The following is a 27845-nucleotide window of genomic DNA, read 5'->3' as shown; positions in this document are numbered from 1 at the left end:
GTGTGACCTTTTTATTTAGGGTTTGTCTCCATCTGACTGTAGGTGGTCGTGACAGAGAGAGAGAGAGCGTGTGTGTTTGAGTGAGTCTGCATGTGTGTGTGAGAGAGAAACAGAAGCAGGATGATTGCGGCACAGCTACTAGCCTATTACTTCACTGAACTCAAGGATGATCAGGTCAAAAAGGTGAGTGGTTTCTTGTTTCTACTGCCTCCATCTTTGACATTGGGTTTGTATGAATGAAAGAGGCTGATGGAGAAGAGAGCATGTGTTTGTAGAGGTCATTGAGTGAACTCACACTGTCATCATCATAACTTTGCTATAGTACAGTGCATATCAGGAAATGTTTGTTATCTGATACATCTCTTCAAGGAAGTGAATAAAACATGTTGGGAGAGACAAATCAGTGAGGTCAATTACCCTGACTCAGTGAGACGTGTCAAACAGCACAGGGGTGTGTATTATAGTAAGATGTGTAAAGAGACACTGTGCCATAGGCTACGTGAGCTTTGAGAGGTGCGGCGATGAGGAGGAGAGAGGAAGCTGAAAGGACAGATGATCAGAGGGACGAGAAGGAAGAACTTGACCATATGTTGAGTTTCTTTTATGTTCTCGTTAAAGTGATATTTTATTTCTCTCAGTAGAGCGCAACAGAGTAGAAAGAGGAAAAAGAGCTAAGAGTCCTTTTAATAAGATAAAATATTTAGTTATTCAGTAAATGTACAGCGTCTCATCATTTTGCAGCCGTCTGGTAAAAACTGATCCTTTGACATGATCATGATCACCATAATAATCCTAGGAATACTGTATGTTCTGTGTGTTTTCTTTCTTTTTCCCCCAAAAAAAGAGATAAAGGAACTAAAAAAAGTGGCAGCAGCATGCTGTGTGTCTTAATGTTAAAATACCCTGTAGCATTAATGTGTGTTTAACCTAAAAGAACGAGGAAAGACTTGATATGAGTGCAAATGAGAAAGAAAAGCTGATTATTGTAGCTTCTTTTAGTAGGTTTTAAAGCACTTTTGAATATGAAAAAGTTCAAGGTGAAAGAGGCGAGGAGTGACATGAATGTGCCTCTTTCATTACTTCTCAGCTGAGCAGCCCCCACTCATAAAACTAGACCAGTTTTAGTCGCCCTTAGAGCGCTGCGTGTGTGTTGCGAAGGAGCTTTTCCAGTCACTCAGACCCCAACAGTTCTCAGAACTTCTTGACTGGATGTGCCATGAAATAATGTTGCCAGGCAACAAACACAGCTCCATCCTGTAAACTAACGTTGTCTCATAAAGTGAGTCAGAGGAAGTCAGACCCATTTGTGTCATTATATTTGTCCTTGTTTGGATATTTCCCTGCACTAGTGGTTATGTCTTGATCACATTTTGTTTAAATGTGTATTTATTTCAAAGCCATGTCTCCACATGTGCTGTCAACATATGGTGCAGGGGTCGCTTCCTGATGATGTCACATGTCATCATCACCAACTGCAGATTCTACATGAAACAAATGCTGATCTTTTTCCTGTTTAAATGGAAAACGTTCACAGCTATCACACTTCCGTCCTCCATTCGTGCTCTCTCTGTCTGCAGTCACTTTCTCACTTCAGTTAAAGCAGCACTCGGTAGAAATGGAGCAAATATGGTTTAAAAAAAGTTATTTTTATAAAGCGGTCACTATATCCTGACAGTAGTGCATGAGACAGGTAATCTGAAAAAAAAATCATGTGCCTCTGTGTCCTCCGGTGCTCCTAATGGCATCTGCAAGATTTCACAGATCGAAGGAAAACAACCAATCAGAGCCGAGCTAGAGCCTTGCCGTCTCTGAGCAGCTGTCAATCACTCACAAACTCCGATCAAACGGTCAAACTAGGCAGCGCTGATCAAATATGAATCAATATTCTGTTACTGTAATGCCTATTTCTCTCCTCAAATGTTTTCAGAAACATCTTGTAGTGTACTGTTTAGCTGTAAAATTAGAAAGTTTGTGACCTGGCAACCATGTTGAGATCAGTTGAGGAAATACCAAGCACCGCCCACTAGCCGGAGCACAGCCAATAGGAACGCTCTCTCTCTCTCTCTCCCTGAAATGACCTGATTGGCCAAAGTCTCCCGTCACAAACTAGATTTTTTTTAAAGCCTGAAAACAGGTTTGTGGAGGTGAGGAGGTGCAGAAGTGTAGGTTTCTCTTGGAACACTTGAATTACAATATGTTGAAAGGTTATTATGGAATTTTTGCCCAATGATACCAAAAATATTCTGCTTACTGCAGGTTTAATTCTTTATTCGCACAAGGCGACACACAAAGCTGTCATTCCCAGATGTGTGAAAGTCAAACCAGGGTCGGTAAAAGGTAAAAGACATTTATCAGCAGCCAAGATCTGATGTAACACAACACATATCCCTCCCTCTTTACTCCTGCTCTCTTCCTCTCCCTGCCTCCCTAAAATAGGCCAGCTTTGAACCATGTGACCGTAGGTGACAGGAGGAAGGCTTACACACAAACACACCCACACACACTCACACACTATGCCATGTGTGTAGCTATTGTGTAGCTTTTCAAAGAACAGGGTTCGTCTAGGCCTCGACATCAACTTCTCTAGTTGTGCGATTGTGAAACATACAGCTCTGGATTTAAGCAACCGCAAGTGAAAGTAGACAGATAATGTCATCACTAATGTGTTTTCAGATTAACTGTATGTATTAGCAATCAGCTGAGTGCGTCCTCACTTCACTCAATCCACTGCAGTGTCCTTGACGGCACTCTTTGGTACATTGAGGGCTGTTAGCGGGCATCCAACGCAGTAGTTCAGTGTGGGTGTGTGTGTGTGCATGGGGGGTGGAAGACGGGAAGAGGGCAGCGTAGAGGACAGTATTTTTCCACATGGCACACGAGGCTGTGTGTGCACAACATCGTGCGCACGTACATGCACAATGGAGTCAGGTTTCAGTGCTTCCTTGAACCACCTCGCCGTGACAAGGAGAGCAAGGCGGCATTGTCGAGAGGAGAAATGCAAACAGAAAAGAGAGGGAGGAGGAGAAAGAAAAGGGGAAGTGCGATGTTAGCTTCAGGCGGTGTTGGAGAAACTTGTGTGTCAGAGGTGTGTTGAGGGGAAAACATGACCTTTACAGATTCATGCGTACAGACACACACACACAGAGGCCTCATGTCACCTTATCAGGACACTTTCACATTAGTGGAAAAACTGGGAACTCCTATTTTGGTCAATGAATCTAATAAAGATACTTGTGCACAGTATTTTCTGTATTCATGTGAGGTGTGAGAATCCACAGCAGACATCCGAGCCGTGAGATCAGATGATGCCGTGCTATAATAAAGTGCTTAGGCATGGTTTCTAGCTGCAGAGTGCTGAGTCATAGATGCTCATTTCTATCCTGCAGCAGAAACTGAGTTTAGTCTGAGTTCAGTGGATTTCTCTCAGTGCGATGTGGAGAAATGTGGACAATGCCTGTTGTTAATCCTCCCCTTTGTAACTCGGCACCCCTGGTCGGCTAGTAACACATTGTTATTTAAAAATGCATTATCATTCAATTAGTATATAAAGAGCACATTGAGAATCCAAGTTAGCTGAGTGCACACATACTGTATATAAACTGGTTGGTTCACTGAGAGTACAGTCAAGAACGCTCACGCCATAAGTGAAAACATTGTGGTAATGGTTATACAATTGTGTTGCATTGGGACGTTCAGTTTCCATCATATTGATTCATTACAACTCAGAACAGAAATATAGTAACTATTAAGAGCAATGAGTAGCAGCACTGGCAGGCATCAGTGTAGTAGCAGTTGGCAATGAGCAGACTGGGTCGGCAGCTTAAATAACCTGAATGGATGTGTTCACATCAGCTGACAGCTGGAGGGGTGCACATGACCTGCACTAAACTAATACATGCTTAATCTCTCCATTCACAGAGATAAAAATCTGTTTCGAGACGGTTACACTAGATTTGTGTGATTTGTGACCACAATTTGGTACAAAGTTGTCTGTAAATCATTGATATGCTATACTGTATATATGTAAACTTATAAAATGTTGTGACTAACATGTTAGCTGACAGAGCTAACAGTGGATGCTACGCATGTATGTATAAAGAAAACTGGATACAGCGTTGGAGGCGGGCGCCCGTTCATTCCTATGAGAGTTGCTCAGTGGCGCATGAATCCAAAATGGCTCGACAACCGAGTGATAAAGTACCCGGATCATCCGGCGATCTTCCGCATCCATTAGGCCCATAGAGCAGGCGCAGTAGCGTTTCTTTTAACTCCGCCTCCCAACCCTCGCTCCAGCCTTGGTCTGGGTCTCATTCACATGAACGGAGGAAGTGAAATAACTCTGGATTCAGCTATTAGTGCATTTTACAACTTTTAGGATCTAATGATTTAAATAAGGGCTATTCATGTATTCGTACTGGGTAGTTGTTTCACCTCAAAATTATCCGCTGAGTTACAGACGTCTTTCCCAATGTCAGTCTAGGGGGAAAAAGTATTTTGTGACAGACACAGAAGTTGTAGTACAGCTTTGTGGCCACTACGAAAATTTGCTCCATGCCCGGCCCTCTTCCTGGGGGCTTGGTTCTACGCTTCTGGGACGACGTCGTTGGTTGGGATGGCGTCATCAGCTGTAACCGCCGTATGAGATCAGAGCAGGGCAGCAGTCGTGAGCTAGCCAGTGGGGCACGCTCACATGCACGAATACACACTAAAAGGCACACGTGGCCGGCCCGGCTATGTCAACAAAGCACAGAGAAGCTCTGATTACAACCCACACAGAGGGCGAGTGGCTTCATTCTCTGCTCAGGTAGACATTACTCCACTATATGTTCACATAGTAAATAGTTGTTTGCTGCTATGTTAATGCTCTGGATATCGAATTTCACACTTTAAAAGTGAACTCCACTGATTTAGCTTTGCACTCCTATAACATTGTTTGAGTCACGATGGACAAAATTGATGCAGCAGAATCAGAGTTGTCCTCTTTTTTTATATCATGCATTTTTCTTCCTTCTCAAATTCGGCTGCCTACGTTACCCATAATGCAACTCTAACTGCCGACAATTTGGTCGGAGATTTGGGTGTGTTATAGGCTAATGTAGCCTCAAGCGGGTTGAGCAGGCTACAGCTCACTTCTTCTAACTTCACACCTCCAGATTATTTTATTCTCAAACTTGTAGTTTTCAGCTCCAACCGATGCTGACTCAAGTGACATCACTTGAGGCAATTCATCAGATTTCGTGCAGCTCCCTATGGCTCCCTCAAAAAAGGCTTTATACAATGTTTTTTTCACACATGCAGTAGTACTCCCCAAAACCTGTGAACAGACACTGATGTGTGAAAGCAGTGGAGTCCCCCTTTAAGCTTCATGAACATCATGTGTGATGGAACATAATTATAGGAAAGATTTCACGTCATTGAACAACACAATTTGGCAAATGTAAGTTTAATTTTAAAAATTTTGCAATATAGTGATTATTAATATAGGCTAATGCTGAGAAATTTGACAAGCAAAGTTTGTCATGTGGAGGTAAAGAAAGTAGTGTTATTTTCCTGTAGCATTAATTTAGGGTGTGGTTACCTTGGTGTTTGTCTGCTTCCCAGACACACTATCATTTAGCACATATGGGTTGGAGAGAGCTGGATGAACTCAACCATAAGGACCAGTGAAACAAAACAGTGAGCTGCAGACTAAAGTATTGATTCCCAATGGAATCACCAATCCTGGCAACCATTTCACATTACAGCGATGCTTTTTTCACACATATCGATAAATGTAACTTTAACAAGGTGTTAATTAAAGAGAAGTGTCAATGTGTCAGTACAGGACCATGCAAAGTTTAGAGTAAAGGCAGAGCTTTCTTATTTACTCTGGATTTCTACTCCTTATTCAGCCATGAGATTAAATAGTTTTCACATTTACTCCCAACATGAGATGTTCTGTGCATAATCTGCAGATATTTGTGGTGCGGTGGCTCGTATCCAACTCTGCTTTCATTTCCTCAGGTTCGACCGCTGACCTGGGTCAAACAGACCACATGCCAAAAATGCATATACAAATGCAGCCATAAAAAACTTTGTCTTTGCATTTTTCTCCTGTTTGGTACCATATAGGCGCACAGTGTCACCTGAGGACAAATCAGCAGGATGTTTACCAAGTTGACTTTCAAATACTCCACTTTAATTAGTTCAGTCTTTGTGGGTTTGGCGCTTTGTACTTTATGTCAGCTCTATAGAAATGTTTAACAAGACTTAAGCAGTTTTTATAAATAAAATTATTAAAATCCATTAGTTTATTATAAATATCTGTATATATTATAAGTAGTATATTGACTGTCTAGTTCAATTCTAAATTGTTGTCAGAATAGTTCTTGTAAATACTAACATATTCTGAATTTGGTGTGGTATAGTGTACAGTAGAAGGTGCAGTATTTGTGTGTAGCAAAAGAAAGAGAGTGGAGAGACGTGTGGTTGTTTGAGTGTGTGTTTATGGTGTAATTGGAATAACAGATGCTGAGGGCACGCTGTAGTGTCATGATGAGAGGGCGCTGTCAAGCATCAACATGCCCGTGCTATTAAAATATCTCTTCAGTGCATATACAACTCAGGGCCTGTTTGGGGCGCGGTCCAGCAGGTTAACCGTGTGAATGAATTATACTGATCTTATGAAGGTGAGAAAGGTTACATTTAGTCAGCTGTGGACTCCTGTATAACAAGAGCATGTGCTAATGAGCTTTCATCCCAGAGGCAGACTCCACATTTAGGCAGAATATAAGGAATGTAACACCTACAGAGTAGTTAACAGCTGGACCGTCAGGTTCTCATGTACAGTATGTAACTCTCTATCCATGTGGACTCACAACTTGTTTATACTATTCAAACATGAAATACATGTTAAACTGATCATTAATGTGTGTCAAATCTACTTGTTAGTGCCCATTTAATGCACGATGAAAGCCAAATTGACCCCTTACAGTGGCAGAAAAGTCTTATCACACTCTTTATTAACATGCTCTAGCACAGCGGTGGCCAAACTCTTTTGATTATGGGCCATATACAGAAAAATATTAGGTGTCAAGGACCAAACAATAGTAAATGTGTTGTTTTCAACCAGTTACACTGTAAGAAAATCTGTGTGTTTCTAGACCAGCAAACCCCATGTGCCATAGAAAATAAAATTTCTGTCAAAATAACTACAGAACATTTGACATTACAGTAGTTTATTGGGGTGTCCATATATTACAAAAATATTTCTGTCTCTGCTGCTCTTAAATTTAAATTGAATTAGTTCAATACTTTTAAATTCTAATACAGTGCATGGCCGAAGTGCCCACTCAAAATAGTATGATGTAAATATGTAAATAAGTCACGTTAAAACAGGAAGAAATGGCCAAATATTGGTTTCTGTTCATGGCCTAAGAGCCCACTTAAAAGATTACAATACAAATGTAAAGATAAGATGTAAATCTGTAAGTCTTATATTAAGATGTAACAAACAGAACAGGCAGAAATGGTCAAATATTGACAGATAATTTCCCAAAATTAAGTCGACATCCAGTGTTTAAACTAGGATATGTACAGTGCACTTTATTAGAAATACGCTCAAGCCATATTCTAGTTTATTTTTGAAGATTCACAGCTTAGTTTGGCCACCCCAGCGCTACCACATATGGTCATATCAAAACCTGTGTATATTTCATTGATTATCTTTATTTATAATTATTAATTCATGTATAATATATTCTTTATTTTGCGTAGACATCTTTTTTTATTTCAATATGTGCTTATTATCTGACACTAAAATCCAAATGTGGTTTTATGTACAATGATGTAAACTGATTGTAACCTTTATGTCAAAAACACACTCACACAAAGTACACTCACACCCAAACTGAACTAGTAACCAGAGACCAGAGCTGTATAGGAAATAATGTAAGACTCCTGAAACAGGAAGTTAGAACATTCCTTTCTGATGTCTTATACAATGAGTAATACTAGTAAATCATTACATGGACGTCACAGTTCAAACAAGCATTGTTTGTGTGTGGATAACGAATCATGTGAGCATATCTAGTTATTCTTATTAAACATAATCCAGTTATGAATCTCGCTCAAAATCCCTGAAATTGTACATAGCAGGTCATAATGAACATGACATTTAACCAGAGTCATGTGTCCGTTACAGTCTGCTCTTGATGTGTAACATTCGTGAATAAAGTAGGTCTTTGCTTCATTTAAAGAGTGTGATGCAACAATGGATTTCACCAGAATTGTTTAACATCCTGTTCCTGAGAAGCCAGACAGCTCGGGCTGTTGTGTGCCGTATCAGCGACAGTTTACACACTGGGAAGTTATAGAGTATGTGCCAGACGTGCTGATACTTGCTTTAAGGCACATCTTGCTGTTCTTTATCTGTGGATTTGGTACGACTAATACCCATATGCTTAACAGACACTCAGTTTGTGACTGTTTTTTCCCCTCTGTTATTTATTTGTCAGAGACTCATCACTGCCAAACCCATAATAAAGTCACAAGGAAGGTCTTAATAACAGCACTGAGAGCAGTATCCTACTTCCTGGTCTCGCTATGTGTCACACTGATGATGCTATGCTTTTTATGAGATATTGACTGTACAATATGACCCCAGTATAATTTGTGTAATCAAAGAACTGCCCAGAATTTAACTCCATTATGTTGCAATAAAGCAATATAGAAATAGTAATTTTGTTATGTGGCCCTGATTCATTTCTGGGTTAAGCAGAGCTGGGATCAGTCAGTTCAGGAAGTGGATTATCTTCATGGATGATGTGGAGGCAATTTCTGTGAAGAAGGACTCGAAAATCAAGAGAAAGTCTTTTAAAGGTTTAATAAACACTTGCAAGTGGGCAAACAACCATCAATATAAATGTTCAAGGCTGAGAGCGCAGAGTCTCTCAGTTTTGTGACATTTATACCCTCGCTTGCAGGCTCACAGTCGTATATCTCCCATTGTCTGTCGGACTGACACTTCTGTCCTTTTTAGGGTTACTTATCCTCAAATAGGCTCTACAAGCTCGTTGACTAGGTGACCCTCACCTAAACAGAAATAGGCCTTAGGGGCAATGAGTGTCACCTGTTATGACCTTAGGAACGTGCGCGTTTGTATTTTTCCAACACAGATGACTAAAAACATTATGGGGTCGGGAGTAAGTCACTGCATCATCATCATGCTTACAAAAAATAAAGACTGTGTCATTACCAAATTCAGTAAATCTCAGTCACTGAGCCAGTGTCAGAAGATAGTGCTGTGTGTATCAACGTTAGTATATGGCACATGGATATTCATAGTATTATGATGGTTATAGATATATACAGATGTATATTGTAGCAGCAAACCTAATTTCCTCTAGTGGGACAATAAAACTGAACTGAACTGAACAGATTGATGATGAATGTCTCATTTTTTTGTCTGCTGTTTATTTTCAGATCGATAAGTACCTGTACTCCATGCGATTCTCTGATGAGACGTTAAAGGAAATCACGCAGCGGTTTCGGAGGGAGTTGGTCAAAGGACTGGGGCGGGACACCAACACCACTGCTGTGCTGAAGATGCTGCCAACGTTTGTGCAGTCAATCCCTGATGGCTCAGGTTAGTAGCCTACCTCTAACCCACACATGTTAACCGTTGTTGGATTATTTGAACCCTAACGCGCCTATTTTATCACTGTACAAATGAGAGACAACAAAGGAAAGGCTGCACAGCCTCCTATTTCCTGGCATGTCTACCTTTTCTATATCCAAATAATAAAGGTATTTACACAACAGAGACAGGAAGGACTATTTTGCCGCCACCACCACTCAGGTCCGGGTGGAGTTACATTAAAAATATTTTACTATACGCAATATTAAACTGAGTCAGAATAGAAAGAGAGAGCAAAGGTTTGTATTTTTAGTTGCTGTCCCAGCTTTCAGAAGACAGGGAATCACCTGTGGCAGGAAGTCCCTCATATTTATGAAAAGTGTTCAATCGACTTGTTCTTGCGTGTCTTTGGTATGTAGGAGGAAACAAGATGTAATCACAGTAACACATGGTGAACATGCAAGCTTTACACAGACAGTTCTGGTGCTGCATGGATCTAAACCAAGCTTCTTTATAGACGTGAGTCAACAGTGCTAACCACAACAGAGTGTGTGGTTGGATTAGATTAGTAGCAGCATTACATGTGACAGTTGTTGACATGGATGGATTACTGAACGGGCCTACCGGGCACAGGGCCCAAAGTGTCAGGAGGAGATTCAAAATGACCACAAAGAAACATAAAATGACTACAAAGAGACACACAAAGACTATGAAGAGACCAAAACAACTACAAAGAGATGCAAAACAGCTGCAAAGAGAGACAAAGAGACCAGAAAGAGACTTACAATGACTAAGAAAAGGGGCAAAACAACCACAAAGAGACACAAAATGACCACAAAGAGACACAAAATGACTACAAAGAGACTCACAATGACCACAAATATACTATACACAAAACAACTACAAAGAGACACAACATGACTAAAAAGATACATAGAACGACTACAAAGAGACACAAAATTAGCACAAAGAGACACAAAACAACTACAAAGATACACAAAACAACTACATAGAGACACAACATGACTATAAAGAGACACAACATGCCTTTAAAGAGACACAAAACAACTACAAAGAGACACAAAATTACCACAAAGAGACACAAATTGACTACAAAGATACACAAAACAACTACAAAGATACACAAAACAACTACAAAGATACACAAAACAACTACAAAGAGACACAAAATGACTACAAAGAGACGCATAACAACTAAAAAGAGACACAAAGCAACTACAAAGAGACTCAAAATAACCACAAAGAGACACAAAGCAACTACAAAGAGACACAAAACCTGTGTCTTGTCTTAAAATCTGCCCATAGTTGTTGATGATAACAATTGAAGCTGTTAAATAATACCTTGCTGATGGATAATTGTGTTATGCAGAGACGTTGTTTTGTAGGAAATGGGTGGTGCCAATGAGTACCATACTGTGCCTTTAACTCCTCATCTCTTGCTTACATTTATCCAACCTGAACTCAAAAGACAAATCTACTGTTTCTTCATGGTATAGTGACATATGCAATGCTCATCCCCTCTCTCTCCCTGTCCATTATGTCATTGTACGCAGCATGCTGTCTAATCTTAATTTACTGCAGTCGTTCTGCCCTTGTCACTCAGGTGAATGTTGATGAACGACTCTTGTACGTGCTGTACTTTGGGAGGAGACTGTCTGTCAGCTTTAATTACCTTAGTCAGCTGAATAATAATGGAGGCAAAGCTCCAAACAGAGGTTGGCACAAAATGAATCTACTTTAGTCTACAACGTGAGAGCTGTACCTCCAGACACACACATCAGAGATTACAGCAGCACTAATCCTGCTGTCATTGTTAGAGAAGGCAATGACACTGAAAGTCAGAGTCCTACAGTTACACATGCCCGAACACAATACGTTGAGTCTGAATTATTACATAATAAATTATAATCTTTGTTTTTGTGTTTCTTTTTTCAAGAAATACAAATGATAATGTGAAAAACTGATTCTAACTAGTAACTGAAGTTCATGTAATTCTCGTACTTTCCCATCTTTCTCATCAATGATACCATACATCAAAAATATTTCCTTATGTACACAAAGACTTACTGTGTATAACATAATGTTAAAAAAAGAACAAGGTTAAAATGCGTTGTCCAGCAGCCTCCTGAGGACGGTAAACTGATTCATTAGTGATTAGGTATCGCTCTTTCTGTGACGCAGCAGTTACACTGTTGGGTGCTGAAATGCATGTTCAGAGTGAAGAATGAATTCACAGATAAATGGTTCTGTTACATTACAGTCAGTGTGATCTCCTTATTGTCAGTTTACATATGAGACAAAGAGGCAATTGAGCATTTCAGTCATTACAGCTTCATGTTACAATTTGGACTTCAGTTTGACTGAGCTACAGTAGCTGTGTTTGTCAGAGGATGGGATTATTATTCTGTCCGGTTAGAGAGACAGCAGGAATAAGCTTCTTCTGTTCATGTGATGAATTGCTGGTAAAGACGGGTAACGTACTGTGAGCCACTACAATATGTTTCATCATCTACTATAGAGTAAAATGTGCACGGATATCGATGAACAGCCATGGCAAATAACAATGACAGTGTTATTCCATGTCTCTGTTCTCTCTGCTTCCACCGACCAGCAGAGAATTTAAAATAATTAGAAAAGAATTCAAAAGAAATGCATTAATATATTATTATATTTAGTTTTACTGGTTATCTTTGCTGCATTTACATTCCTCTCAGATAAATTATCAGTCAGTCTGCACCACTGACATGACCTCGCATTCTGATCTGCACAAAAAGTTGTGGCACAAGATCATAGTCATGTGAAATTACACTGAGTTAGGGGGTACTGTCGGCTTTATCGATTCTTATCAAAGGTCAGTAAGATCTCTGAGGCATGTTACTAATGAGGAGTGAAAAGCAGTGAAACACGACTGCAGTTTATCTAATCGAAAAGCTTTAAGCCAATTCTGTTCTCAATTCAGACAGAAAGAATAAACTACAGTCACTACTTACCGCCAAGTGACCCTGGACTAGATATACACCAGAGTTTCATGTGATTTAACTAATCACATGTCACAGACACCATCAACAGCAACACAGCACACTTTTTACAGTTTAACATATTAGTGTCCATTCATGCAGATCCTATTTATTAGAGAAAATTACTGCTTACAATGTTTAAGACATAATGATTGTCTCGCAACTTGTCATTACTTAAACAACACTTTCAGTTTGAATAAAAGCAAACAAAGTTTAATTTTCTCATTATCATTACAGATAAGCTGTTGATTAGCTGATATGGCTGCCATAATGCGTCTGTTGGAGTTGAGCAATCATTAACCAGGACTGTACAGGAAGTTCATCTTGCAGAAAGGATTTAAGCAAACATACAGTATACACACTAGCATACACATAATGCTTGCATATAAAAAATACATATACACTGCAAACCTCAGTTTCTATGCATTTATTTGTTTATTTATATAATAAGTATATTATTTTAATCATGCTTTTTATTGTTTCCTTAAGAAAAATGACTACAACAACCTGAACCATAACAAATAAAGTAATATATACATATAATTACAAAAACAAAGTATTCAAAAACAAGTGAGGAGAAAAAAATGGTAATAATAAAAAAATATGTATAAAAAATAAAAAATAAAATAAGTATGAAATATATATATATGTTTAAAAAAATTATAATACATTTTAAATAAAATAATAATAAATTAAATATATATATATTTAAGAAATATAAATAAATAAATCAATAAAATGAATCCACAGCCAGATTCCCAACACATATACTACTTATATCCCTGTGGTGCCGCTCCCACGTTAATTCAACCACACAGGATAGATTCAGAGGTTTCTATGTGTTTATTTACTTACTGCTATATTGTATATGTGGGAGTTGACAGTTGACAGCTTTAGCCCAAAGACAAGACATAACTTCTGATAAAACCCATCTGAAACAGCTTTATCTTTTCCACGTGTTATATTATGTGACTTTAATTCACGGTAGAATAATAATGAGAGCTGTATTTGTTTGCCAAGCTAACAGAAGAGTGATGAACTGATAATGCATGTCTTCCTGTCCCTGTGCAGAGATATGGTAATTAGCTGTCTGTTCCTCAGTGAAAGTCAAAAACACTTTCCTTTTACTGTAAATTTACATTTCTTCTCCTCTTCTTGTCCCTCCCTCATCTTCCAACTTCTTCCCGTCTCGACAGAGAAGGGCGACTTCATTGCGTTGGATTTGGGAGGCAGTAACTTCAGGATCCTCCGCGTCAGAGTGAGCCATGAGAAGAAACAGACCGTTCAGATGGAGAGTCAAATATATGACACGCCAGAAGACATCATGCACGGCACTGGGACGAGAGTATGTTTATACTGAAATACACGTGCACACACGCACACACACACACACACACACACACACACAGTCTCTGCAGCTCAACCTGAGACGACCTCCCTTTCTCCACCTCTGTTCCAGCTGTTCGACCATGTGGCAGAGTGTCTCGGCGACTTTATGGAAAAACACAGCATCAAAGACAAGAAACTCCCCGTTGGACTTACCTTCTCCTTCCCATGCCAGCAGACCAAACTAGATGAGGTGAAACAAAGTTTATTAATAGATGTAGCTGTCGTTATGCAGTTCACTTCTTTGTGACATTTTCCATGTTTTATCTTTTATTCAAATATCTGATGATTACCATGCAGTTCATTTACATTATGAGCTGCTACAGTTGTACATTATAGCCTAATGGAGACCTGATCCACAATCATGCGTGTGCCAGGCTCTGCCCAATAAAACCAAGTCTCCAGTAAGCATCTAATCCCTTTCCTTTTCTCACTTCCCTCTGTCTCTCTCTCTCTCTGTTGTCTCCAGGGCTATCTGATGACATGGACAAAGCGTTTCAAGGCCAGTGGAGTGGAGGGAATAGACGTTGTCAAGCTGCTCAACAAAGCTATTAAGAAGCGAGGAGTGAGTCTTATCTTTTGTCTCATTTGATGCAACACAGCAGTCTGAAGTTATCAACTTATTTATCCTAATGCATTTGGTTTAATTCAAACTGGGATGCAGAATGGCACAGCTGACAGCAAACATGACGTGTGCTTTCATTTCTCTCAGGACTATGAGGCCGACATCATGGCAGTAGTGAATGATACTGTGGGAACGATGATGACCTGTGGTTTCGATGACCAGCGCTGTGAAGTCGGCATTATCATCGGTACGAGAGCTTATTATTATTATTATTATTATTAGGTATTAATTGATTTTGATTTATCGGTTTGAGTAATTGTTTAAAGAAAAAAAAGTCTGATTCCAGCTTCTTAAATGTGAATATTTTCTAGTTTCTTTACTCCTTTATGACAGTAAACTGAATATATTTGAGTTGTGGACAAAACAAGACATTTGAGGATGTCATTATGGGCTTTGGGAAACACTGATATACATTTTGCACCATTTTCTGACATTTATAGACCAAACAACTAATCGAATAATCAAGAAAATAATCGACAGACTAATTGTCAATGAAAATATCGTTAGTTGCAGCCCTAATCAGTACTACAACAATGTGCATTTGAACAGTCAAGGGACCAATTAGAATCATATTTGGCATCGTTACAAGTAAAATGGAATTTAATACTCTCCGAACCAAAAGAAGCAGAATGAAAATTCATTAAACTGTAAGGATTAGGGCTGTCCTCGACCAAAGAAATTCTTAGTCGACTAACATACTATTTCGTGGACTAATGGATTGGTTGATTCAATCAACAAATCTGTAAAACTCCACAGTGAGTTTCTCCTCAAAGAATCACACTTAAGTACCACTTTCTAGTGGTGCAGAATAAGTTCTTAGAAATAAGTCAGTCAGTCATGAAAAAAGCATAAAAATCAAAGAAATCTTGGTCGACTGAGACCAAACCAACCGATTAGTCGACTAATTGAAAAGAGGGGGCAGTCCTAATAAATCTGTATGTATTTCTCTGTGATCAGGTACGGGCACCAATGCATGCTACATGGAGGAGCTGCGTCACATTGACCTGGTGGAGGGAGACGAGGGCAGGATGTGCGTGAACACTGAGTGGGGAGCCTTTGGAGACGACGGCATGCTGGAAGACATCAGGACAGAGTTTGACAGAGAGATAGACCGAGGCTCTCTCAACCCCGGCAAACAGCTGTACGTCAAAACAAAACTAGCACAGCCTCGTTCATCCCTGAGATAATCTAAATGAGCTACCTTTTTAAGCTGAGAGGGAACCACAGAATCAGCTGATGGTTTACTGTCAGTTACTCAACCAGCTGTTGTTTATTGTTCTGGTTAGAGAGAAGATTAACATGATTTGAAAATCAAAATATAGTTACTAGAAACTTTAAGGATAACAGTGATGTACCTCCAACCTTATCTTCACATGAATGTATCTTTACTTTAATATCCAGCATGTTTGCTGTTTACACAAATCGTCACAGAAGTCGTGCACTCTGTTAATACAGCCGACACAAAACACAGAGTTTTCACCCAGGAGACTGGGTGTCGCATCCTGTGTGAAACCAACAACGTGTAGTTATCTTTGTTCACAAGCGTTAAGTTTGAAACATATTATTATTATTATGTTATAATGTTATGGTATTATGTTATTTTAAGCTAAAACACTGTCTTTCCCTAAACTTAACCAAGTGTTTTTGTTGCCTAAACCTAAAGAAGCCTTTTTGTTTGTGTTCAAAACGTAATGTTTCATTCAGTTTTACAACGTGTTGCTTTTAAGTTTCGCTTTGACTTTTACAACGTAGTAGGCCCCTAATGACCCACATCTATAGTGACCAATAACGCCTCTTTTAATGGCCTGATAACAGTCGAATCTGGTGGTTTATATGACTAGCAGAGATAAAGGCAATGCTCTTTGTTGGTTCACATGGGAGCCAATGTTTGTATATCCTCACCATGAGAAGAGCAGCATCTGAAAAGGTTCAGCTGCTAAAAACTCAACTAGTGGCATCTTTAACTATTAGAGAACAACCAAGTAGGTCATAGTGCTATTTATCCAAAGCTCAGGCTATTTAACCAGAAGTTTCTGGGTGTTTGTTTTACCCGCCTCTCATTTTCTCTTTCACTGTGTCGTAGATTTGAGAAGATGGTCAGTGGGATGTACATGGGGGAGCTGGTTCGTCTCATCCTGGTGAAGATGGCCAGAGAGGGCATGCTGTTCGAGGGAAGGATCACCCCTGAGCTCCTCACTAAGGAGAAGTTTGAGACCAAACACATCTCAGCCATAGAGAAGTAAGTCACACTACATGTAAACCTCATGCGTTTTCTCAATTGAGTAGTTAAACTAAATTATACAACTTGAAATAATCTATATTTATAGTCCATCATTGCTTCTCTGTCTTTCCTTTTCAGGAGTAAGGAGGGGTTGAACAAGGCCAGAGAGATTTTAATCAGACTCGGTGTGGAGCCCTCAAACGACGACTGCATCGCCGTGCAGCATGTGAGTATTGTAGCTGAAATAGCACTCTTGCGAATCCCTCTTTCCAGAGATGCCGCTTCATTGCCATACATTTTTGTCAACGTATCTGAGATCTGTGCTGTAGAATCTGAAAATAGTTTACCTAAAATAAAAGCTGCTCTGTTTATCTTATATCTTATCTTATTCTGCAGTTCATTAAGTTTGGACATGCTGCTTGATGAATGTCTCTCCTCTTTCAGGTTTGTGCCATTGTGTCTTTCCGCTCTGCCAACCTGATTGCTTCTGCGTTGGCCGGCATCCTGCTGAGGCTGAAGGAGAACAAAGGCGTGGCACGTCTCCGAACCACTGTAGGCATCGATGGATCTCTATACAAGATGCACCCACAGTGAGTGACATAAAGATAACATCAAGATATATGCATTTCTGTTTATTTTACATGCTCTATCAGTGCTTAAATAGGATATTGTGTATCTCAATGCTTCAACAAAACCCATTGAGAGTTGCTTTCAAGTCTTTTGGGTGGCTTACTGGTTATCCTACATTATATTATACATGTAACATATCAGTATGTAATATAAACTGTCAAAAGAAGACCACATTTTTCATTAAAAATGTTCAAAGTTCAAGACTTAAACTCTCTTATGTGTATTTCAGATATGCCCGTCGTCTTCATAAGACAGTCCGTCGTTTGGTCCCGGACTCTGACGTTCGGTTCCTCCTATCAGAGAGCGGCAGTGCAAAAGGAGCTGCCATGGTGACAGCTGTGGCCTACAGACTCGCAGAGCACTCACGAGAAATTGCCCAAACGCTGTCCGAATTCCGCCTGACGACAGAACAACTGCTGGAGGTGAGGACAGACAGATACTGTAGTACGCGTGTGTATTCTTATATGTGTGTGTGTGTGTGTGTGTGTGTGTGTGTGTGTGTGTGTGTGTGTGTGTGTGTGTGTGTGTTACTTCACTCTTTAAGATATTCCTAAATTCCTCCAGGTAAAGAAGAGAATGAGGACAGAGATCCAAAATGGCCTTTCAAAGAGCACTCAGGACTCTGCTACTGTCAAAATGCTGCCAACGTTCGTAAACAGCACTCCTGATGGCTCAGGTAACACACACACACACACACACACACACACGCACACACACTCACATGCATATACAGTACATACATATTCAAGCTGGCGATATCTCAGGAACGCTATGAGGGAACTCTGGATGAACTGATTAGGTTTTGGTAGTCAGAGGTCACTGTGACATGTTTTGGCCATAACTCAAGAATTCATACGCTAATTATGACAAAATTTAACAAAAATGTCTAATAAGATAAAATTCTGAAGTGGTGTCATTTTATATCCAAAAGGTCAAAGGTCACTGTGATGTCATAATGTTCTGAAAAACACACTTTTCTGGCCATTATTCAACACCATAACTCAGGAACAGAAAGGCAGATTGTGACCTGATTTCACATTTAGTCAGATACTGAATTGGTGACACAACTCTTGGGGGTCCACCTTTAAACTGTGGTGATTGTATAGATCTTCTGCTGGTGGGTTGAAGATGCGTGTGAAGCATCCACGTTTTATAATGTGTAGCTTCTTTGCACCAACATCCATATTTGAAGCATTGTCTGCTGTCATGGCTGCAACCTTGTGCTCTATCAGAGTCAGCTTTATTGGCCAAACATGTGAACACATACAAGGAATTTGACTTTTTTTTGTTTCTCTCAATAAACTTTCACACTAAAAGACATGCAGCAGAACAACAACAACAAAGCTAAACAATTATAGTTTTGGGTTTTTTTTTTTCAAATTCAAAAAGTTTTCATAATCATAAAAAGATTAAAAGAGAATACAAATGCGGCCAACAATAACAACAACAGTAACATTTTAGAAGGAGAATGTAAACCAAGCAGTCAAACAATGGTTTAACATGGGGCACCAAAGCGCAATTGCAGATTTAGCATATGACTGAAATTGCATCAAAAATTTAGATTTTCATATTGTCATCCTCAGCTATTCTTTTGCTGTTAGACATTTATTTGTGTTGATTACAAATTCTATTCTCTAATTTGCTAGTTTAATATGCTGAGAAATGATTGTTTTGGATCTATTGTGATTAATCTGCTGTGCCTGTGATAGAAGGAAGGGGTGGGACTGAGTCTCTTTTTTTTATTGTTTTCAGCAAATGTGGTAGATTTATGGAATGGGGCATCGGTACAGTCTTTGACCTCATGTTAGACTTGATCATGTTTTTGTTAATTTTGTTGAAAAGAGTGAATAAATCAGCCAAATGAGGGCAACAGAAGAGTTGTTATTTGGACTCTTTAACGCGAGAGTTGAGAACCGTAGCCCTGTAATGTGGCACAAAAAAACAGGCCACAGTAGCATTGTACAGGGCATTTCTCTTATGTGAGTGTGTGTGTGTTTGATATGGTTACTGTTTTATTTATTTTTATTATATATTTATCCGTCTCTTTGTCCGTTTGCCTGCTTGTCTTGTTATCCAGAGAATGGTGATTTCCTGGCTTTGGATTTAGGAGGAACCAACTTCAGAGTTCTGTTGGTCAAGATTCGCTCTGGCAAGAGGAGATCAGTGGAGATGCACAACAAGATCTACGCTATTCCTCTAGAAGTGATGCAGGGCACAGGAGAGGAGGTGAGATCCACTGAAATTATGCATACGATGCATTTGAGCGAAAGTAAGAAGGGTGGGTGAGAAACATTGAACTTAACCTCCTGTCACCTTGTTGGTGCTGTAAAGATTAGGGTAGTCCGGTCGGAAGTCGGGGGATGTGATGCTCAGAGGTAAGTGGATAGGATAGACGCAGGAAAGAAAAGGTCGATAGGTAAGAGGTAGACCGAAATAGAAATTGATTGAGTTTGACAGTCTTTAAAATGTAGATTTGAACTTGTGCACTGGCTGAGGCTAATCCTGTCTGTCACCTCTGGCCTTTTCATCCTCACTCTCACTCCGCCACGTGTCTCTCTTCCAGCCAGAATACAAATAGCACTGTTTTATTGTAATTTTTACTTATTTTGCCTAATTAAAGTCAATACCAAAGTGCCCACTCTCATACGGGAGATCTTTATCTTTCTATTAGTGTGTGGTTTTGGCGATATTACACATTTCCCAGCATGTGTGGGGTGTGCAGGGACTTTTAAATGAGTGGTTTAAATCCTCACATTAGTCAGAAAAGTGTAGGCAGTAGTAGAAATGAGAAATGGTTTGTGAATTATTCACTATTCACCACATATTCCAGTATACAGTGTGTCCTCGAAATGGTAGTGTTGTCAGATAAGATCCGCTATACCCTATATACTGTAGTGGACAAATTATTTCACAGTGCATCAAGTTAAAAGTCAAACATGTTGCTCCTCTGGCCTCAACCAGTGATCTCATAACATGTGTTTTCCATTAGCTGTCAAGGGCAAAATATCTGCGGTGACATAACTGACGGGGGTTTATGATCAGAAGTACATTATCCATACTGACCAAAGGAGCAGCACTTTTCTTACCTATTTGATTCTGTGTGGATTTACCCGCTTACTGATCAACACTTGTCATTCAGTACAAACGATAACAACTACTCTTACAGAACACTGCTGAATACATGTACTAACTTGCCTGGTTAAGTATGTGACACACATGAACAACAGATTTAACAGGGGTCCACTAAATTCCACCTTTCCCTGTCACAGGCAGATCAGTCAAATTATATAACCGTTCTGTATGATTAATCCTCTAAAATGTGTAAGCCACAAGGCTGCAACCACAGCCATATACAGCCCTGTCTCCTAAAAATAACTTTCCATACAACGAAACTGTGTTGTGAATTACATTTCAAAGGAATCTTATTTCGTTGTTACGTTTGTTTTTAACGTATCGCAAATACGTTTGTAATGACCATGCCATCCGTGGAAGACCGCTTAAAAACGTAACAAACTTAGTCAGTTTAAGCCAAACCATGATTTTCTAAACCTAACAAGGTAGTTTTAATGCATTTCTTGTTTGGTTTAATTTCAATTTACAACGTTAACCACGTGTTTAAAACTGTTTAAAACTGTTTAAAACTGCGACCGTAATCTGGGAAAAATACACTTCCCATGAAACGTAATTGAGAACGCAGTTTAGTTATAGGGAAGGTAGTTTTATAGAGGGCAATTACTATTACTAATATGTTCTATGAAATCCATGAAAAGACCAAAGAGATTCATTTTTTACTTCCTATGATTAATTATTTTTTTAAACGAGACATATGAAAAACTCACTTTCTCAGTGCTTGTTCACAGACATTTGGGTATCTGGAGCACCGACCAACCCACAAACTGTGAAATAAGACAACCCAGTCAGTTTTTTGTAGGCTGTAGATCAGAAAACATGTGATTCAAATAGGGTGTGTCTAGGGTTCGAAGAACTAGGGTTAAAAGAAGAGATGTCATGGCGCAATATTGCGTCATATCATTGAGGAACAACACATCCACAGTAAAATCTTTTTTTTGGCACTTGCTGAAGGCTCGCCAGTCATAGAGCATGAGGATGAGTGATTTGTTTCACTGAGACATCAACAGGGACGTTGTTTAGCAGCCTACTTTATGGGTGAGAAATTCAATTCTGCAATTATCGAAAAGATCGTTAATAAAAGACCATAAACAATGCTTTCTAGTTGAAAGGTGTCATTATTTATTGGCCACCATCCATTCGAACGTAATTAAAAAGTGATAGCGCACCCAAAGAGCACCTGAGTGGACACCATCACATTCTTGAACTGTAACCCTCCAACATCGTGGCTCCAGTTACACTGTGCATGTGTCATACCACATAGCCCAAGGTTTGTTCCAGCCGAGGCTACTGAATGGAGGCTGGGACACGGTCTTGAGCTCTCGGGTCTGACACATGTGCAGTGTAACTGGAGCTGCGCCAGCTTGTGAGCCTTTTCTGCAAGTGCAGACCAGATCTTTGACGCAATATGGCACCGTGACATCTCCTCTTTTAACCCTCCTTTCTCTCAGCCTCCATTCAATAGCCTTGTGCAAAGGTGCACCATGTTTTTCTCACAAGCTTTTTCAGGAGGGTGCTTAAAGAGACAGGCGCTACAACAGAGCGTTTCTGACAGAGGGTGAAGACAGGTATATTCAAACAGACAGTATATGAGAAAAACAATGTTTTTTTACATTAAAGCATGTAAACATGTTTTAGTAGAAACCCAAAATACAAGTTTGAACCTGAGAATAAGCATGATATGTCCCCTTATAATATTGGAGGTAAAAAAAAGTGCTGGAGGCTCAAAATGGAGAAAAGTATGACAAACGTTTTTAATACATATAAATACTGTAGTTTCACACAATGTCATATGTTTCTTCTTTCAGCTGTTTGATCACATTGTGCAGTGTATCAGTGACTTCCTGGACTACATGGGGATGAAGAACACTCGTCTTCCTCTGGGCTTCACCTTCTCGTTCCCTTGCCGACAGACCAGCCTGGATGCTGTGAGTGTGCAGCTCTTCCTTCCTCTCTGATATGCTGTACTGTCTCTTACTTCCCTGAGAGTCTTAAATCAGCTGTGTCTGCTAAATGGATCCGTTGATAAGCACACATAATACCAGCGTCAAGAGGAAACCCCAAATGTCTCCAAAATCTCAACTTTTCAAGTTGTTTTTAGCATTTAGCAACGCTGTGTTAGAATTTTCTGAGACCAAAACAGGCCATGAAATCCTACAAGATATGATAATTTTCAATTGTGTGTGCAGGGCATCCTGGTGACATGGACCAAAGGCTTCAAGGCGACAGACTGTGAAGGAGAAGATGTGGTGGGTCTGTTGAGGGAGGCCATTAAGAGGAGAGAGGTAGGATACATGAAGCATCATCATTCAGTTAAACACGGCGCTGTGTGTAAAGAACGTGGACCACGAATCTTATTATGTGTTCCTTCTGTAGGAATTTGACCTGGATGTGGTGGCCATAGTGAATGATACCGTGGGAACCATGATGACCTGCGCTTACGAAGAACCCACCTGTGAGATCGGACTCATTGCCGGTTAGTTCACCTTATATTTACTTGATAAATATTCAGTTTACTGTTCTCTATCCATCTAACGTGTCTGTCTGATTATAGGCACTGGTAGTAACGCATGTTACATGGAGGAAATGAGGAACATCGAGATGATAGATGGAGATGAGGGGCAGATGTGTGTCAACATGGAGTGGGGGGCTTTCGGAGACAACGGATGTCTTGACGACATTAGGACGGAGTATGACCGCGTTGTAGACGACTTCTCCCTCAATCTAGGCAAACAAAGGTTAAAATAGCCCTCATACACACACTTCAACACACGTTCTTCAAGTCAGAAACCCTTAATTTCCTGGAATAATATCCCCATAAATGTCTATTCATGTGAATATTTTGTGCTTGTATGTGTTTTACAGATATGAGAAAATGTGCAGCGGCATGTATCTCGGCGAAATAGTGCGAAACATCCTGATAGACATGACCAAGAGAGGGTTCCTGTTCAGAGGACAGATTTCTGAAACACTGAAGACCCGAGGCATCTTCGAAACAAAGTTCCTCTCACAGATAGAGAGGTAAGAAAATGAGCACTTGGTTTGTGTCTACTTAAGGAGGTGAAAAGTAATGTGGATTTTTGTCTCTCATCTGGACAAACTATGAAAGTGACAACATCAGTCCCACTGGACTGCACCTCATTGGCACCTCCTCATAGAACAGCATCTGCAACTAATCATCTTTGCTTATTTCCCTGTTGGGCCACTAATGTTCTTATCCTTTAAAATTGCTGTTGAATTTTTGCTTGAGTTTATTTCTGTTTCGCTAATCGCTCAGCCTTTATTTCTTTGTCTTTCTCCAGTGACAGATTGGCTTTGCTGCAAGTCAGATCCATCCTGCAACACTTAGGACTGGACAGCACCTGTGATGACAGTATCATAGTTAAAGAGGTGAGTTATAGCGAGATACATCTGTGTGTGCATAACAAATATTGAATTATATTAAAATCATGCTTATCAACACAAACTCTTGACCCTTATTGCTTCTCAGATAGAGTTTGGAGAGAATTTACACTCAGTAGCCAATTTATTAGGTACACATACCTAGCTCTAAACTGGCAATACAGTTGAATAGAGCTGCAACAATTAATCAGTTAGTTGTCTACTATTAAATTAATCTCCAACTAATCGATTAATTGGTTTGAGTAATTTTTTAAGGAAAAAAAGTCCAAATTCTCTGATTCCAGCTTCTTAAATGTGAATATTTTCTAGTTTCTTTACTCCTCTATGACAGTAACTAAAATATCTTTGAGTTGTAGACAAAACAAGACATTTGAGGACTTCATCTTGGGCTTTGGGAAACACTGATTGACATTTTTCACCATTTTCTGATATTTTACAGACCAAACAACTAATCGATTAATCAAGTAAATAATTGACAGATTAATCGACAATGAAAAATAATCGTTAGTTGCAGCCCGATTACACAAGACAGATTTCTATTGTCTGTGTTTTTGTCTCTTCTCACTGGTTTCGGTAATCGTTAGTTGCAGCCCTACAGATGAATCAACTCCTGAAACTGAACATTATAACCTTTATTGCAGGACCGTTGTATTAGATTGCATTCATTTTTGTATGTGATAAACTGGCAACTGTGTAGAAAATGGACATTGTAAAAGAATCTGAGCCCCTCAATATATTGTTATTATCACGCTTGTGTTGTGAAAGAGGCAAGCGTATGTGATTATACACAAAAGTTACCAGAAACAGACATGTTGAGTTATATTTGTTTTCAATGTTTGAGGAGTGATATATTATATTTTCTTGCTGAGCAAACTGTGGCACCAACAGTCTGTAAAGTGTTGCAATCATGATAATGGTTTTCATTGTTATATGCAGGTATGCGGGGCGGTGTCACGTCGTGCAGCTCAGCTGTGTGGGGCAGGAATGGCGGCCGTGGTTGATAAGATCAGAGAGAACAGAGGACTGGACCATCTGGACATCACTGTAGCGGTGGACGGGACACTCTACAAACTACATCCACAGTGAGTTGAATTCATCAGTGACAGAAAAAACTGTTCACTGTCCACTCAAGTGCCTAAGAAACGGAGATAGGATGTAGCATGTGGTGACCAGGCCATTCTGTTTACCTCATTTACATGACAATTGTATTTGTCATCCCTGGGGTGGAAATTGCTATGCAGAAGACAAGCAGGTGCAAACAAAGGCAGGTTCAACCAGTTGTGGACAAAAATGATGAGAAGAGCTGCAGGCTGTTATAGCTCAACAAATAAGTGTATCCGTGTTTGCTCCCTTTTAAAGTTTGTCATGACAGGTTTCGTTCTCAGACATCCCATGATAAATGTAACTGTGTCGTTGTTGAGCCTCCCAAAGCATTTGGCAGAAAATAACTCCAGCTGATGACAGAGGTTGTGTGCTACCTGCTTGTCTAAATCTGAAAATAGAAATGGCAGTATGGAAGGAAGCTGGTTGTGTCAGACTGGAGTATATGTAGAGTATATGTCTCATGCATTATCGTGTGCAGATCATGTTGAGTCATGCTTTACTTATCAACTAAACACTGTATGTATACGATCCTGTGTGGATTTGTTGCTCAACACAAGAGAGATACCTGAAGTTCAATGAAATCTCTCACTCCAATTCCTTTCTTATATGCCAGTGTTAGCCTCAAAGTCTCCATTAAAGGAACAGTGTGTAACATTTTGGGGCATCTATTGGCAAAAATAACAGAAATAGCATTTTCACCGGCTCGTTTTCCTATTTGGTACAATGTTCATCACTTCACTGTCTAACATTATGTCAAATCTTTTGTCTAGTTTCTCCGGGATCATGCACCAGACGGTAGACGAACTGGCTCCTCAGTGTAACGTCAACTTCCTGCTGTCGGAGGACGGCAGTGGGAAAGGAGCTGCACTCATCACAGCCGTGGGCTGCCGGCTGAGAGAGGAGCTGAACAATAAATAGGAAATATCTCTTCTGTTATGTCCCCGCTTCTCTCTGTGTTTCCTCTCTGTCCTTTCCCCTTGTCTCCTGTACTCCTGAATCCAACCAGTCCAGTCAACGTGTCACGCTCCTGTAGCTGCTTTAGTTCGTCGACATGACAGAGAGAGGAGATAGCTTTCTCTGCTGTGTTAGGGAGTAGAGAGTCAGGCACTATGTTGTAGTTATTGTTTGATTAACTGTTCTAGCAATACCCATACGATTTCTGAGGTTAAACTTATCTATAGAGATAAAACACGCACATTCAAGTCCTGTACAAAATGTGCAGGGCATAAAGAGTCCACACACTCCTGTAACGCTCCCATGAGCTGCCTATCATCGCCATCTGGAGGAGTCCTCTAATAACTGCAGTCTGTTACAATATATACCAAGCACAACAGCTGAAAGACAATTTCCAAAAGCATTGCAGAGAAACGTTTATCCTTGCAACATGTTCAGTGGACGCAGGGACGTAAAAACACTGTTTTATTCCAAAGTTTCCAAAGTCTGTCTGCTGCAAGCTACTCACCGTCTCTATGACAAAGACATAAAAGGGATATGAGGTGATATATAAATGTGTAATAATGAGATGAAAGGGAATATTTTTGCTTTAAAATTTGTAATATCTTACCCAGATGTGATACAATATGTTATACATACATTGTTGCTATTTATTTTATTTTTGTATTTGGCGATGTTGAAAAATATTGCTGTTGCAATAATGAGGAAGTCACCGTCAGCCGGTACCTGTCCTGTATAGTGGAGGGTTTAATAAACCACGCCAGGGCAGAAAGGTGACAAAAGAGGGACTTCAACCATGCTTCTTGATCTGCAGGAGATGTCACATGCTTGCTAAATGTGCAGATCTGGTCTAATTTATGACAGCAATCCTATTCTACTCTAATGTGCACTTGTATTTTACTCAGTAGAAATCCTGTTGTTGGTTCAAATCACAGCTACTGATAAGTTGTTGTCTTAAGAAGTGCTGGCTACTCACCAGTTACTATAGTAACGGCCATGATACAGGAATGCGGTGCTAACATAGATGCCAACGATGGTCAAACTGTATAAGACTATTACAGTAGCTGAAGCTTTATGGGGAAATAAAGCTTTTCACTGTACTCAGTGACTGTACTCAATATGCTCCTGAAGACTCAGGAGGGTGACTAAGTGAACTACTGTATGGCTCATTCAAGTAACACCATTCATGCAAAGTAAAATATATTTATTTTTCTCTGTAATAAAATCAAATGATCATATTATTGCTGTTAATGATACTCATTAAAAGACATATTTTCATTGTAGAGGCTGGCCTTTTTTCAAATCCTAGACTATAAGAGTGAAAAAAAGCTTTTAAAATAAGGGCACTGTAGCTAACAGGTCATAAGCAGTTGTGGTGCAAGGATGTGAGATGCTACAGTACTTTTTACAGCTATATTTGTTAACTACAGTTAAAATTCTGGCTTTTGGTGACAGATTTGCACCAATCCAAAACTGGAACAGTTAAGAAATCCTATAATGACTTATACTTGCTTACTACTCTTATTACTGCCAGGATAAAGAGGGCCAGCCTCTCCAGCAGGCCCTAAACTATCCTACTGCCTTCAGATGTTCCCCAGTGTAGTGAAGAAGTCTGAAAGCCAGCCCAACATCACACAGACAATTTAATCTCTTTGCTTCTGTTCACAACACCCCAAACTGTATCTGTCCAACACTGTCAATCAATCAGTCACTAAATAAAGACAAACCTGTGTCAATCCA

The 27845-nt window shown here is 39.7% G+C and overlaps 1 protein-coding gene across 1 annotated transcript; it reads left to right on the top strand.

The window, feature by feature from the left end:
• The first annotated feature begins 120 nt into the window (after positions 1-120).
• hk1 (hexokinase 1) lies at positions 121-27845 on the top strand. The gene is made up of 21 exons (XM_037794556.1): positions 121-183; positions 9463-9625; positions 13851-13999; positions 14114-14233; positions 14510-14605; positions 14753-14852; positions 15623-15806; positions 16749-16904; positions 17025-17112; positions 17331-17476; positions 17746-17938; positions 18081-18192; positions 19594-19742; positions 22454-22573; positions 22835-22930; positions 23022-23121; positions 23200-23383; positions 23511-23666; positions 23948-24035; positions 24984-25129; positions 25922-27845. Exons 1-21 carry the CDS (start codon positions 121-123, stop codon positions 26067-26069), a joined length of 2757 nt encoding a protein of 918 aa, XP_037650484.1. The 3' UTR covers positions 26070-27845.

Source organism: Sebastes umbrosus, chromosome 2 (assembly GCF_015220745.1).
Source record: "Sebastes umbrosus isolate fSebUmb1 chromosome 2, fSebUmb1.pri, whole genome shotgun sequence".
Classification (NCBI taxonomy): Eukaryota; Metazoa; Chordata; class Actinopteri; order Perciformes; family Sebastidae; genus Sebastes; species Sebastes umbrosus.
The sequence above is the reverse complement of the archived record's forward strand: the minus strand, read 5'-3'. Positions and strand labels throughout refer to the sequence as shown.

Bases quoted from the DNA above. Each gene is read 5' to 3' on its own strand.
- hk1 (XM_037794556.1), top strand. From the start codon at position 121: ATGATTGCGGCACAGCTACTAGCCTATTACTTCACTGAACTCAAGGAT. The intron at 16,905-17,024 runs GTAAGTCACACT...TTTCCTTTTCAG, and splicing joins CACATCTCAGCCATAGAGAA to GAGTAAGGAGGGGTTGAACA. The intron at 22,931-23,021 runs GTAGGATACATG...TTCCTTCTGTAG, and splicing joins AGGCCATTAAGAGGAGAGAG to GAATTTGACCTGGATGTGGT.